Source organism: Syngnathoides biaculeatus, chromosome 3 (assembly GCF_019802595.1).
Source record: "Syngnathoides biaculeatus isolate LvHL_M chromosome 3, ASM1980259v1, whole genome shotgun sequence".
Classification (NCBI taxonomy): domain Eukaryota; kingdom Metazoa; phylum Chordata; class Actinopteri; order Syngnathiformes; family Syngnathidae; genus Syngnathoides; species Syngnathoides biaculeatus.
The window spans coordinates 1,469,334-1,485,029 of NC_084642.1; the positions used below are offsets into that span (position 1 = coordinate 1,469,334).

The 15,696-nt window shown below is 44.9% G+C and overlaps 1 protein-coding gene across 1 annotated transcript in view; it reads left to right on the forward strand.

The window, feature by feature from the left end:
- si:ch211-186j3.6 (neural-cadherin) overlaps positions 1–15,696 on the forward strand; it is a 230,939-nt gene that overhangs the window by 101,474 nt on the left and 113,769 nt on the right. The window contains exons 8-10 of the mRNA XM_061813479.1: positions 7,620–7,792; positions 12,415–12,583; positions 14,302–14,472. Of these exons, the coding sequence (XP_061669463.1) occupies positions 7,620–7,792; positions 12,415–12,583; positions 14,302–14,472 (513 nt within the window). The remainder of the gene's footprint in view (positions 1–7,619; positions 7,793–12,414; positions 12,584–14,301; positions 14,473–15,696) is intronic.

The window sequence follows — 15,696 nt, forward strand, 5'->3', positions numbered from 1 at the left end:
TTATCCTAATTTAAATAAACTCACCACTATTTTAACTGTCTTGCAGATAGTCAAATAATAAACCTGGTTATGTAACAAAAAGTGTGAACATTTGATAACAAAATAAAAGATGGAAAAATCAAACATGTATACACAACAGTCAAATAAACAAAGTCAATTTCACAGGTACACAATGCTCACATGCTAACGGCCTAAACAAAGATGAATATAGCCGGCGAGCAAACGAAATTCAAACCCCAATGTCACTGCGGTGCGTCCCAAGGCAGGAGTGAAGAAAGGTGAAGGCGGCTTTCCTCTGTCCGGCGTCTTCACGGTCCTCGTCCTTTCTTTCTTCCTTGAAGTCCAAACACAGGCCTCGCTAGCCGCGTTAGCTCGACGATAGCGCTCTTAGCCAAGTCCCGTGCGTGCACTTAGCCCCTGTGGTAGCGGCTAACTCCACCACGTTACGGCGTGATTTGAGTAGTCCACTCAAACGACACACTATCCCAGTTGAACTTTCAACAGTCCTTGTCGAACACGTCGATCAACTTTTGATAAATGTCCACCTTTCACTTCCTTTGTCCGTTCGTTGTCCTCCAACAAACACTACCTTCCACTCATCGAGCCTTTTCTCTCTCTCGTCTCCTCAACACGTCACTTCCTGTCCTTCTGAAACAACGGTTACAACAATAAAATGACAAACAAAAGTATTTGTTTTCCACAAATGAATCAAACACATTTAGACACAAATCCCTCCAAAAGAAAATAAAGTCAGCACACACAGTTGAACAAATATTCCACCACATTGCATAAAGAAAACTTAGAACCTAATTGCTACTCTATTATACTGAACTTTTACCTGGACCAACTTTTTTACCGGCTTACACCAGTCACCCTGTTGACAACACTTCCAGTCACTAAATAATACTACTACTAATAATATTTAATCATATATGTATGTCATGACATTTTGTTTACTTTTGCGTATCAGTGGAACCCCTCGGTTGTTTCCTTGAAATCAATGCATTAAAACCATCCTCTTTTTGCAAATACACCATAAAAACTGTTTTGTTTTGTTTTGCTTTTTGCATTACACGTACATAGTGTTTGCATGCAGCATGTGTGAAAGCTGCTTCCATATCTCAACAAGTTGACCTCATGACAAACATACACAATTTAGTCTTGCCATTCATAAGAAGATGAAACAGTCCAAAAGTCAGCATTTTTTTGGGGTGTTCAAAAGCGAATTAATTATATATTTAAAAAAAAAAAAAAGAAATAGATTGCACCACAAGGTGGCGCTTTGAGGAAAACATGTCATGTTTTTGACTGCTGCTGGCTATGGAGCAGTGTGATGTGAGGGACTTCTTTTAAATCCGACGTGTCGTTTTGAATCCAGAACGAAGGAAATTTGAACCGATGTATGATTGCATGGCAACAAAAGGAAAGATTTCAAAATTGCCAAAAAGGACTTTTTCAATGATTTGCGTATTGCTGCTTCGTACTGAACCGAGATCGGATTTGATTTCAATCACGATGGAATTGAATCCAAACGGAATCGAATGGCGAGCTTCTTGAAAACGACGCCCGTGCAGAAGCGACGCCACGTTTCTCTGTTCCGTGTCAGTACATCAGAGACGATCGTGCCTCCCGAGTCCTTTCACAGCCGCGTTTTCCTACTTTTAAGAGTTTCAGGTGACACAAAATAACCGTTTGTGTCAAAGTCATTGCTACACTGGAGACAAACTTTGTGTTTTGCTAGGTCGGGTATGGAAGTCAATTCGTGCCACCGGGATTTGCATTTGAAATATTTTCAATAGTTGCTACAATTGGCTGTCTAAAATTCCCCGTCGGTGCCTCCATGCAGGGTTACTTCAGGTCAGGAGCAAACAGCCAGCCAATCCAGTTACGCCTTGTTAGTCACGTCATGTCATGTGACTGAGAGAGTGTAACTGGATTGGCTGGTTGGGTCGGTTCTGACCTGAAGTAACCCTGCCTTGGTGTCCCAGACGGTGAATTTTAGACAGCCAATTGTAGCCGGTTGAATTTCAGACAGCGAACAGTAGCAACTATTGAAAATGTGATCACTTTACATTTCAAATTCAAATCCAGTTTTCTGTGGCATTCCAAATTGAAATCCCGTTGGCATGAATTTACTTCCGTCGCCGGGCGCTTCAAATGTCCGTCCATCCGTTTGAAACGGCCGTCAGTGGATGAGTTGATCGCAGTCGATGGTGACTGTGTGGCCGTTTGACCCAAGTTGATAGCGCAGACAGTGCGGTACAGGTAACTCCGGTTCCAGTTGGCATCTTTCTTCTCTTCTTCTTCTTCTTCTCCCGATTTGACTTTAATGCCGTCCGTTGGATTCATTTGGACCGCATCCAAATGTTTGCCTCCTTTGACTGAACCACAAACGGACTGAAAAGAACATCAAGCTAATGTTCATTTTTGGCCTTTAGCGATGTTAGCAAACAATTGCTGTGATATTTGTATTTATTCATTTCTTTATTTTCCGCTTTCCTTGACTTCACCCCAAATGCGGGTCCTTTCTATCGTCCTCCCCGTTCCCCGAGTCCCGAATCGCAACGGACTGTTTGCTCCGGTTGGTATAATGAGGGAAGCGGCAACGTTGTAATGAAGGCGCGCAGGTGGGAAAGTGCAACCGAGTGCAGGCGGCCGCCGGAACGTTCTCTCATTTTAATTGACAATCGGCGGCCCCGCGCGCTCGGAATACCGAAGAGGCCGAGACGGCGGAGAGGAAGTCAAAGTTGAAATAGAAAAAGACGGCGTGCAGATTTCTCGAGTGCGCACGCCGACCGAGAGGCCACGCCGCCGACAATCTACCATGTTAATGGACTTTCTCTTACGCGCCAGCAATCTGCCAATCTTATTATCGATTCACGGAGTGAATATTTGACGCCGCGGTTCAAAGGCGGCCGTCGGGACGCGTCGCCGTCTGCGTGACAAACGCCTGCGCTAATGTTGCTGATCCCGCTTGTACTCCCTGCGGGCTTTCTGCTCATTTGCTGGAACATGTGCTCTAAAGACGCTTCATTAAGTACGCCGGGAGAAAAAAAAAAAAGAATCATCATTTTTATCACGTGACACGTAGCGGCACGGTCAGAATTCCACCCAAAATTTACGGAAAAAATAGGCGCCAAAGCAAAATTGTGGGAGAAAGCGGCCTGAAAATTTGGAATGTGACGCAAATTTGAAGTCCCAAAATCACAAATTGCAATTTAAGCTCAAATTGCAGCTAAATGTGAAAAAAAAAGTTCCTCCAAAATTTGGGGGCTGTCAAAAATTCTGCCTTCAATGTGAACATTTCTGGAAAAATCTGCACAAACGTCTGAAATGGGATTAGAAAAATCCAAATTTGACCCTCATTCTTGGGAACAATTTGAAAAAAAATGGAATTGGAACCCAATTTTATGGAGGGAAAAAATGCTTTTAAAGTTGCACTGTAACATTAGAAAGAAAAACAAATATCAGGGCTTGACTCTAAATTAGTCCACGAAAAATTCCAAGCCCAAAAAAATGTATCTGGCGTCACACAAATATGCACACACAGACTTTGAAATTCATGAAAGTTTCCCGAAATTCAGAATTGTGCCTAAATTTTCAGACAAAAAAACATTCCTCAAAAGTCACAAAATATTTTTTTTCACCAAAGCTCAAAACTCACAAAATTTCATGCAATTTTTTTGAATACGAAGAATGATAATTCAAAATAACCCGTTATGGATTTTATCCTGTTGACTTTTTCCAAATTTCTTTTCCTTGACTTCTTTTGTGGACCCGACAGTGTCCAACTCGAAATTAGAACCTGTTAAAAATCTTTCTCTCGTGAGTGCATATTTTCCCGTACATGATAAGGCTTTGAGCTCTTGAAATGAAAACGAGATGAAAATCATTGCGAAGCCGTTAGATGTCATTGATGGAATGAATGCCTTTGGTCTTTTTTGTGCTTGGTTATTCTTTTTTAATTTACCACTTAAAGGACAACATAAATCATCACATGAAGCGCCGCCAACAGGAAAAAAAAAGTGGTTGCCTTTTGAATCCAAGAATACACGAATGAAAGAACGATGAAGATGAAGAAAAAAAATAGATCCCCTAAAGGGAGATTTATCAAGCATTTCAACAACTGGGCTGGTGTTTAATCCTTTTCCTCGCGGGACTTCTTCAGAGCCCGGCTTCAAATCGTGAAAAAATAATAACCCACAGACTGTTTCACGATTTCGGATTGATCAGAAAACAATGGCTTGTTATAATTAAAGGAAGGACTTTTTTTTTTTTTTGTAGTCTCCCTCATTAGTTTCTTGATTAACCTTATACAAAAAAAAAAAACTTCAAATCCGATGAGTGCCGGCTTTGTTGTTGTAATACCACTTTGTACCACTGGAGGCAATGCTGAGCCATTTGAAGTTTCAGGCCAGCGTTGACACCCCCCCCCCCCCCACCCCCTTCTGCGTGCATCCCCAAAACTATCCATCTGTTTTCCAAGCCGCTTATCCTCAAGGGTAGCCGGATTGCCGAAGCCCATCCCGGCTAACTTCGGGGCGAAAGGCAGACCACGCCCACCTCGAACTGGTCGCCGGTCTGTCGCAGGCGGATATCGACGCCATCAATGACCGGGAATCGATCTCGCGCCGCCTGCGCCAAAATCAGGCGCGTGCAGGACCACACGACCCCCCCCCCAAAATAAGAAAACTCATTTCAACGTTTTTTTTTTCAGGTCCAAGAAAATATGACACGCCAACCTTCTCCCGTGTAAACGTGCAAACGTCATCAAAACGTGTCCAAAAAAACATCATCTAAAATACATACTTATCACTTTTATTCACTCATAATTAGGGTTAAAAAATTTGGGGAGGAGGGATTTATTTTCCTAAAAAGTCAAAACTGAGTCATCAATTTAAAAATGCAAATGTCATCAAAACATGTCCAAAAAAATCATCTAAAATACATACTTACCGCTTTTATTCACTCATAATTAGGGTTAAAAAGATTGGGAGGGGTGGATTTATTTTCCTAAAAAGTCAAAACTGAGTCATCAATTTAAAAATGCAAATGTCATCAAAACATGTCCAAAAAAATCATCTAAAATACACACTTATCACTTTTATTCACTCATAATTAGGGTTGAAAAATTTGGGGGGGGGGGGTTTATTTTCCTAAAAAGTCAAAACTGAGTCATCAATTTAAACATCCAAATGTCATCAAAACACGTCAACAAAAAATCATCTAAAATACATACTTACCGCTTTTATTCACTCATAATTAGGGTTAAAAAAATTGGGAGGGGGGGATTTATTTTCCTAAAAAGTCAAAACTGAGTCATCATCAATATTTCACTACATGAAAACCAAACAGAAAAACTTTTGCATTCCCAAATCTAATTCAAATCATGAAAAAAAACCCCACTCAATTCTCCTCCAGAAAGTGTAAAACAAATTCAAAATAGGGTTAAAAAGATTTTGATTTTCATGAGTCCAAGAGTAAAAATATGATCAGGTGTAATGATGACATCGCAGTGGGAGAGAACAACTGTCAGCCAGAGTAGGAAATATGAAATATTAACCACGAGCACTGGCACTGCAGTCGGATATCCTCATTTTTGATTTAGGATTTTTAGGGTGCAGGGAAAAAAAAAAAGGGGGGGGGGGGTTGGTTGGGGGGGGGGGGGTGCGACGAGGCTTTTGGCTTTTGAGGAGTTGTGCGCGGAAGTCAACAATGGACGCCCCCAATGCAGCGTTGCCAAAGTGGTCTTCGCACCTGCGGGCGTTCCAGGAGGCGCCCGAGTCAAACGTCCGTCAAATGTGGATGCGCGGAGGAAAACGGAGACGCCCCCACCGCGGCGCTGTGGTGTCGGGGGTGGGGGTGGGGGGTGTTGCCGTTTGGCAATCGGCGTGTGAGGCGGGTTGCGAAGGCAACGTCGGCCGAGTGCTGGTGCGCATGTCAAAGATCCACATCGCCGTACAAGAGGTGACACCTCATTACACACCACAAAGAAAGATGGAGGGGGGGGGGGGGGGGGGGTTGTGTTAGACCCTTCTCGGTTTAATTGTATTGCCGCAAGTGTGTCGCTTTGAATTCCATCTTGCGTGCGCTAATGTGAAGCCATGCGTGGCGCGCTTCTTGGTCGGCCTCGCACCTCTCTGCGGCTGCAAATTGGAGCCGGCGCTCGTCGTCTCCTTCCCTGAAATCTGCCATTGCGACAAACGCCACGACGCTCAGCCGTGTCTCGTTCATGACGTGTGTACACGCGTGCAAAGATGACGGGTCGTGCTCCGGTGCCGTGGAAAAAAAAAAAACCCAAAGTGTGCATCTCGTGCTCGTAATCTCGCTCATCACCTTCCTGCTCGAGTAAACGGATGCATATTGCGTACACACATATACACGGGCACACCTCCACGCGATTTCAATTCGCCGCTCTCGTCTGAAACAGCAGGAAAATGAACACATGACAGCGATAGCGCCCGGCCCGGCCCGGCCCGGCCAGGCCAGGCCCGGCCCGGCCAGTGCCAGGCCCGTGAAGATAAGGACGATGTAATAAGCGCTGTTTACACTTCAAGCCCACACACCCGCGCGACAGCGACGGAGCAGCCGGGGTATGAGATGAATACAAAGTGTGCACACAGAGAGTCATTCAAAGCCGAGTGGGTTGCAGATGAGTCGCCCACGCGAGCAGCGTGACGGGGGGGCAAGTCCAATTCCGACCGGGCCGTCGTTGCTCGTTTGCGTCGCTTAGCAACCACGAATGTCCCTAAGAGGAACCCATTTGACGACAGGACGGATGTGAAGGCCCCTCAACCCCCCCCTCCCCCCCCCCACACACACACGCTTTTTTTTTTGTGGCGTGGGAGGGGTCAAGCATGTCGAGTTAAAACACTTTTTTTTTTTTCAATTTTCATTCAAATTTCAAATTTTTCCATTTATTGATTTATTTTAGCTAATTCAGGACAAATTTCCAAATGTTACGTTTTACTCAGTCAGGCCGACTTCTTGAATCACGGCCACTTATATGCTTTTTTTCTTCTTTTTATTACTTTAGTTTGCACAAGGGATATTTTTGTATGATATCAAGGTTTCTCAACCTGGGGGTGCGCCCCCTTCAGGGGGCATGAGTCCTTCCTCATGAGAAAAGAAATAAAATAACAATCAGAAAGCTTTTTATTCTTATTCTTATCATTGTCTGCTGTCAGTTTACGCGCTTGTAATTTTGGACAAATAAGGTGTTAAAAATGATTTTTTTTTTTTTTTGTTGTTGTCTTTCAAATCACAAATCACCTGATGTCACAGAAAATGTTTCCGATTTTTTTTTTTTTTTTTTTTTTTTTGAAAACTCCATTTAGCATCCGAACTTGACCCGAATGAGAAGAACAGACTCCTCTGAAAACAACAAAACGTTTATTTTGTCAGAAATGAATTGTTTTCCTGGTTTTGTTGGGCAGCGGCACAGCGTCCTAGCGAGTCGCTGCATCCGCTGGCGCTGAAAGTGTCGGGCGAGCTCGGCTGAGACGGAGTCCGGCCGAGTCCGCCGCAAATGGTGACAAGCGGCGGAGAAAACGGATGCGCCGCGTTTGTCGGTGACGCTCCAACGATGACACGGGCGTGCGTTTTGGGTTGGGCTCCAGGTCTGATCCGTCTCCGCTCCAGCCCCCCGCCTCAGCTCCGGGGCGTGGAGTACGTCATCAACGTGACGGCGACGGACGACAACGCCTCGGGCGGGCCTCGGGCCCTGTCTTCCACGGCGCAGGTGGTGGTCGGCGTGGACGACGTCAACAACAACAAGCCCGTCTTTGAGAAGGTGAGCCGCCTCCTCCGAACGCCTGACCCGCTACGGAAGAATGTCCGTCTTGTATACTCGAGAACGGCGCCTTTGGCTTCTTGGCCACGATTTCCCGCTCGCTTTTCGGCTGCGATCCGCCTCCGAGCCACGTAATTCCTCTTTCCCCACTCGGCCTTTGGTCTTTGTTTAGCCGGTCGGACGCTCTCCTCGCACTTTGAATCAAAGCTTTGACCCACGTAAGAGACGCTCCACTGCGAATGTGTCGTATGTTCATTTATTATTTTATTTTTTTGTTACTATAATTCATTTTTGGAATCAGAGTTCCCCATTTTGCCTGTCGTATGAGAGCTTTTTTGTCAAACCTTTCAAGAAAATGTATGCATGTGTTTAGTCATGCCCGCAGATATAAAGTTGCGGGTGTGTGTTCTGTTTGTAATTGTGAGTGTACCTCTTTAAGAGCGGAGGGGGGGGGGCGGCGGTGTCAGGTAAACTAGGAATAAAAGTAGGCTGAGCGGCAGCTCGCTTTCAAAGACCGTGTGCTCCCGAGTTTAAAAAAATTTAAAAAAAGGACGTCAGGGTGTGGTTCACTGCGCTGGATTAATATTGATGTGCTCGACAAGTGCACAATTGCGCAGTGGCGCAGCTTAGAGGGAACATTGGTCAAGACTACACAAGATAAGCGACGTCTTTCAATATCTATGTATTTCTACTCTTTCTACAAATTTACGCGCGGGATTTTTCATGCTCGACTGTGCAGATTTGCCAGAGCAATGGCGCGCGGGTGCGTACGCGCCCATCAAATGACAGTGACTGGAATATTGACAATATTAAAAGCCAGCCTATCTACAAAAAAAAATCCGCTTCATCCAATTCTTTACTAATCAGCAGTCTTCTGGCTTCTCACCATCAACCAAAATATGTGAAATGATCACGAATGGTACTGCACACTGTGCATTGAAAATAAAAAATGTAATCCTATCTGAATTTGTTGAACGGAAATTTAAGCGTTTGGAGATTGTGAACAATTGGGAAAAATATTGTCTACAATTAGACACAAATTTTACATGATTAATTTTTCTCAGACGCCTTGCAAGAATTCAAAACTAATGAAAAAATTGGGAAAAATATTGTCTACAATTGGACACAAATTTTACATGATTAATTTTTCTCAGACGCCTTGCAAGAATTCAAAACTAATGAAAAAATTTGGAAAAATATTGTCTACAATTATACACAAATTTGAAATATTAATTTTACTCAGAAGTCTTGCAAGTATTCAAAACTAATTAAAAAAATCGCGAAAAAGATTGGTTATAAATAAATAACAATTTGAAATGATACATTTTTCTCGGGCAAGACTTCAAAGCTAATAAAGAAATGGGCGAAAAATAGGCCTTTAAGATGCAGAGTAATTTACAATTGACCCCAAACATTTGAAAAATAATTGTCTACTTGTACGCAAAAAAAAATTTACATTTATTTTTTTTTAAAGGTCAAATTGTTTTGGAAAAAAAACAATTCTCTAATGTTGTGTAAAAAATCACCAAAATACACAATTTGACCCAAATTTTCAACGTCTGACAAACATTTGAAATTCAGTCCACATTCTCTGGAAAACTTCCTCGTAAAGTTGAGCAAAATGTAGAATTTGATCTCAAGTATATAGTATGTATTTGTGTGTGTTCATTTTGCAGTGCAGATCTAAGAGCATTTTGGGTGTTTCTCAGAAGCTGCAAGAAAAATGCTTTTTACGGTGGAGAAAGGCCAGATGAGGTCGGGGGGGTCGGGGGGGGGACAGAAGCTTTCAAGCTCGACCAATTGGTTAAAAAAAGAGAAAAAAAAAAAAAAAACGCACTCTGTCATCTCACGCTGGTCGGCCAAGCGCGAGGGCAGCGCTCGGACTCCGGCGGCGCCGCAGCTCCGGAGGCAAAACTAACCAGCCGAGTCTCGGAGGTCAGGAACCGAACCGGGAAAATCAGCTGTGCAGTCGCCCTTCTCGTGGCCCGACCGAAGAGAAATGATGTCGAGCGCGAGGGGAGAGCGATGCTGCCAGACGACCGCTCTTGGTTTTGTTTTGTTTTCAAATGAAATGAGCGGCACGGTGGCTCAGCTGGAAAGCCTTGGCCTCACAGTTGAGGTCCCGGGTTCAATCCCGGACCCGTTTGTCTGGAGTTTGCACGTTCTCCCCCCTGTGCCTGCGTGGCTTTTCTCCGGGTGCAACATGCAACATTGATTGGACACTCTAAAAACTGCCCCTGCGTGTGGCGTGATTGTGAGTGCGGCTGTTTGTTTGTCTCCGCGTGTCCTGCAAACGGAATGTTTCAGAATGCGTATGATTTGTGATATCCGGCCGTATATACGTAAGATTCCCCGCGAAATCCCGAGTTGACGGGTAGGCCTACACCTGTCTTCTTCCTGTGTGGGCCGCCGCGTTCAGAAAGCCCGATTAACAGTTGGCGAATTCTGCACTTCCGACTCAGCGGCGCCGTGAAACCGTTTTGGAATTTCGCATCAATCAAGCCGACGCGCGCATCGCACAGGCGCGCTCGCGACGCGACAATTAGCGGTGAAAATAGAATCAAGTACTTTTCTAAGCGAGCTTCATTAATTCACACAATTTGGCCCGGAAAAGCAGGAACAGCTTGTGGGGGCGCAAACATCTCGGCGGAGCGAAAACGCTACTTTATGGATTATGGATTCATTTTGAAAGTCTGACTCGCAGCCGTGTGCCGCAAATGCAGTCACGTCGTGGCCCACTGCTGCGAGGAGTCGGTGGGGGGGGGGGGGGGGGAATTAAAAACAACAACAAAAAAAAAAAAACAAAACAAAAAGGAACTGAAGCTGAGCGCAGACTCGAAGGAAGCGGGAGCCTCGCTCGCCGACGTCTGGAGCGCGCGCGAGATGCTTGATGGCGGATTCGGTCGAAGTAAGACGGCGTACTCCCGAAACGGAGACGGAAGTGAAAACCTTTCACAATTTTCACTTGACTGACTGTCCGGGCGACCAAATTTGTGGCATTGCCAAGTCCGGCTAAGTTTTTCGAGACGGATGAGCGAGTCCATTTCCGGCGGCCGAAGCCGCGGACGTTGAAAGACGTCACTGGAAATCCAAAGGGTGGACTTCATGCGCCTTTTCTAGAATGTTTTTTTTTTGTGGCTCTACTCTTTGAAGAGAGACGCGCCAACCGAAAAGTCACTTTACATATTTCCGGAGCTGACAATGTAAAAAGGTTGCGTGAATAGCGTTTTATCTTTGATGGGCAATTGTCAAACTCTACTTTCATGCTGACAAAAACCTTCTCAACGGTTTCCGATGACGTCAGCGCAGTCCCAGGAGTCCCTCGTCCGCCATTTTGAGCGTCTGAAGCAAGTCCGATAATAATGGGCCACGCCTGCCTCGTTTGGGGCCGTACTGACCGCGTTGAAACAAAGAGGTCATATTTTGATATTCCAAAGGTCGTCGTCAACCAGGGAAGGACCACCGAGCGGGATTTCCTCCCGATCCAACAAAGAGAGGCTATAAAGTTTGCTCGGATAATTTCCCGACACGCAACGTTTTCAATTAAATACCCGAGGCAACGGGGACTGAATAAATTGTGTGTTCTACACAAAGGTATGACAGCGAATTCTTCATTATAAAGACTTCAAGATCAACAAAAACTCAAGTTGCATTTTTAACTGCACAGGGCGGCAAACGGTAAGACCGTTCTTCTATAACGGTCTCGCTATCCCGTCATTTTTACTGCAAAAAGAAGCTGCAGCCACGCGCGAACGGAGTTCTCCAAAACCGGCCAAACGAGTGCAATGACCAGAGAGAAGGCGGCCGTCTTTTCGGGATACGATCCAGGGACGTAGTAGCGGATCGGCGCAACGTCGTGGTGGCCTTCCACGTCGTCACTTGCTTGAAATTCGTGCCGATGTCCTGCGAGTATCCGGCGGGAAAACGGAAAAATTAACGATGGAAAAAAAAGTCATTCGCCTAACGGTCTCTGAACTCGAAGACACACAGTATGGCATCCGCCGCAAGGCATGATGGGTAATCGGAAAGCTATCCCATTCACAGTTGACCATCTGTTGTTGTATCTCTGATTCAAATATTGAAACTTTTTTGTTCGGGCTCGTTTATTTTTAGGACGCGGACACGAACGGTCCTTGACGTCAAACCAAGATGGCCGACTTCCCATCGTCGTCGAAACTTTTTGTTGTTGTTTTTAGTTGTAATCATGGCAGGAGTGGCATTTTTGTATTTTTCATAATTCCTTCCAAATTTGCTGCTGTGATCCGCTCATATGCAAGCGGAGAAATTCAAATGCTTTTTTGGTTTGTTTTTTTTTGAAGTGAAATTATCTTCACGGGCCGATCTGATCGGAATACGAGCCACTGCGTGTCAAACGATTCACATTTTTACGGCATACGTGGTTCAAATTTGTGTGAAATTTGTCGGAGATGACCCGCAACCGACCCCAAAACGTGTCTTGAAAGTGTTTTTGTTTGTCTCCCCCCGTCGGCCTCGGGGCCCTCGACCTCGCTGCGCCGCTTTCGCCCGTCAAAGACTCGTCACATCTGTATGAAGTCTGCTTTTTGCGATGAATAAAAGATGAGCCGCCAGGCGCTGGCACAGTTTGCCCTCTCCGTCCTCAGTGCCAAGAGTACCGGGAGAAGACGACGGTTCTGGAGAACCAGCCGGCCGGGACCTTCGTGCTGCAGGTTCGCGCCGCGGATGCCGACGAGGGTTCCAACGGGAAGGTGACGTACGGCTTCATGCACAAAGACTCCACCGTGCCCGCCTTCAGCATCCACCCCGACTCAGGTACGCGCGTCCCACGTGGCCGTCGGGCGCAATTTCATCCTTACGTACTACCGCCGAGGTCCGGAGCCGCAATTGGCGAGGGCGACGTGATCTTTTTCTTTTCCTTTCGGCTTGTCCCGTGCCACACGCTCTCCAGATATGAAAGCAGATCTTTGAAAAATCTCTTCTGGCGCCGAGATCGTATGACGTCGCTTTACGGGAAAGAAGAAGTGCGAGTAAGGGACAAAGTGGACTTTCTTCACGCCGTTTGCCGCTTAGTGTCAAAGTTCACTGGAAAAGTAAACGTTGTAAAATGTCCGAGTTCACTCCAATCGTTTCGTTTCATAAACGTCAACTAGCCTAAACGAGGCTCATGTAAATTCATTGTACATAAGCATAATGCTACATTAATTTTTCAATCTTCAAACCGCTCTTACTATAAAACACTTGGGCTTTGTCTAACTTTCATGAGCAATACATTTGCATTGAATCATTTGCAAGTATTTGTTTTCAAAACGTGTTTCGGTAGGTATAAATTTCATTGAACTCGTGCAAATTAAATCATTTTTTTTTTGTCTCCACTTTGAAAACAAAATTTCCTATATTCAAGCACATTATCGAAGTTGAAATTGAGCATGGAGTTAAAGTAGTGATATTTATTCATCTATCCATTTTCTTAGCTGCTTATCCTCACAAGGGCCACGGGGAATACTGGAGCCTATCCCAGCTGGAAGGGGGTGGGCGGGGCACACCCCGCACCGGTCGCTGGCCAATCGCAGGGCACGTGGAGACAAACAGCCGCACTCACAATCACACCGACGGCGCAATTTAGGGAGAACATGCAGACCAAAACGCCTCGTCTCCAATTAATGCCTGTTTTTTGGGGTGTGGGAGGAAAGCGGAGTGCCCACCCGGAGAAAAGCCACGCAAACTCCACACAGGCGGGGCCGGGATCGAACCCGGGTCCTCAGAACTGTGAGGCCAACGCTTTCCAGCTGAGCCACCGTGCCGGCAGTAGTAATATTCAATATGTTTTTTTTTTTTTTTTTTTTTTTTTGCCTCTTTTTTGATGACCACATGTCAGCACTCCGTTACGTGCTGCACCAAATTTTAATGTCAGTCACGATGCTGATACTCGGACAAATATGAATTTTGAGACCCACGGCTTTAAAGCATCGCGAGATGAAAAGTCAGCAATAGAAAAAAAATTGCTAGCACATAAATTTCCGGTGCTGCAAAAATTTCATCCAAAAAATAAAAAAATGAATGGTTCATAGATGATTGACTTTCCTGTTTCGGTGTACATGTGCAAATTTGTCAGATGTAATTTAATGTTTCCTGTGCTTTTGTTTTGTATTTTACTGCGCCACAGGATTTTGTCAAAATAAAATATGAAAAGAAGAACATAAATGTCATAAAACCGCATTACGGGAAAAGCGTTTGAGCCAGCGGGACGCAGAAATGATCGGAACGTTGCCTCCGCCGCTTCAATTTGAGTCGGAAGAAAAAGTGTGATGAAAAAAAAAAAAACAAAAAAAAGTTTGTCCAGGTTGGGCCATCAATCACGTTTTTCATCAGAGCGGCAGGATGCCACGGCGGGGCCGTTCCCTTGTTCCGACGTTCCGACCCGGCGCTCCCTCCTTCATTCCTTTTTATCGTGTCAAAAGTTCCCGCGGCGCCAGGATGCAGCAAACCACAAAGCCAAACGTTTTTTGGTTTCTATCGTCTGCGGTGTTCAGGGACGATCGTGACGGCCAGGAAGTTCGATCGCGAACGCCAGCGCGAGTACGCGGTGACGGTGACGGCCACCGACCGGGCCGCCGACCCGCTGATCGGCATCTGCCAGCTCAACATCCTCATCGTGGACCAGAACGACAACAGCCCCAAGTTTGAGAACATCCGCTATGAGTGTGAGTGGACAGACGTTCAATCGGGATACAAAAAAAATGGAATTGACATCATAACGCCTCATTTTGCCAGCAGCAGGAAACACCGCAAAGTGATCGATATTGAAATTGTTCTTCTGCCTGCATGTAAAACCTCACAAATTCTGCGACACGTTTTGAAATACTTAGGCCAGCAAGCTAGCTAAAAGTAGCGATCATCTTTTTTGCCGAATAATCCAGAGGAAATATATTTTATTTGTCTATCATGCAAATGTAGCTAAAATTTCAATAAAAATATATTTTTTTAATTCTCAGCACAACAGTAATGAAATAAATTAGCATCAAAATCAGTCTCAAGGTTTTGTTTCAAATGTTACTTACATTTGGCAGGTTGTGACGTCACACCTAGATACCGTTTAGCCGTAGAGTGAAAAAGCTAGCAACGACAATGAGGAAGTGCGCTGCACACGGCTGTTGTGCATCAAACCCCGACGGAGTCCGCTTACGTGAATTTTACGTGAATTTCATTAAAAAAAAATATTTGAAAATTTCTCAACACAACAGAAATGAAATAAATTAGCATCAAAGTCCGTCTCGAGATTTTGTTTGAAATGTTACTTAGATTGGGCAAGTTCTGGTTCTCTCCGGAATGTGACGTCACACCTAGATACCGTTTAGCCGTAGAGTGAAAAAGCTAGCAACGACAATGAGGAAGTGCGCTGCACACGGCTGTTGTGCATCAAACCCCGACGGAGTCCGCTTATGTGAATTTTACGTGAATTTCATTAAAAAAAAACTATTTGAAAATTTCTCAACACAACAGAAATGAAATAAATTAGCATCAAAGTCCGTCTCGAGATTTTGTTTGAAATGTTACTTAGATTGGGCAAGTTCTGGTTCTCTCCGGAATGTGACGTCACACCTAGATACCGTTTAGCCGTAGAGTGAAAAAGCTAGCAACGACAATGAGGAAGTTCACTGCACACGGCTGTTGTGCATCAAACCCCGACGGAGTCCGCTTACGTGAATTTCATTAAAAAAACTATTTGAAAATTTCTCAACACAACAGAAATGAAATAAATTAGCATCAAAGTCCGTCTCGAGATTTTGTTTGAAATGTTACTTAGATTGGGCAAGTTCCGGTACTCTCCGGAATGTGACGTCACGCCTAGACACCGTTTAGCCGTAGAGTGAAAAAGCTAGCAACGGCAATGAGGAAGTGTGTTGCACACGGCTGTCGTGCGTCAA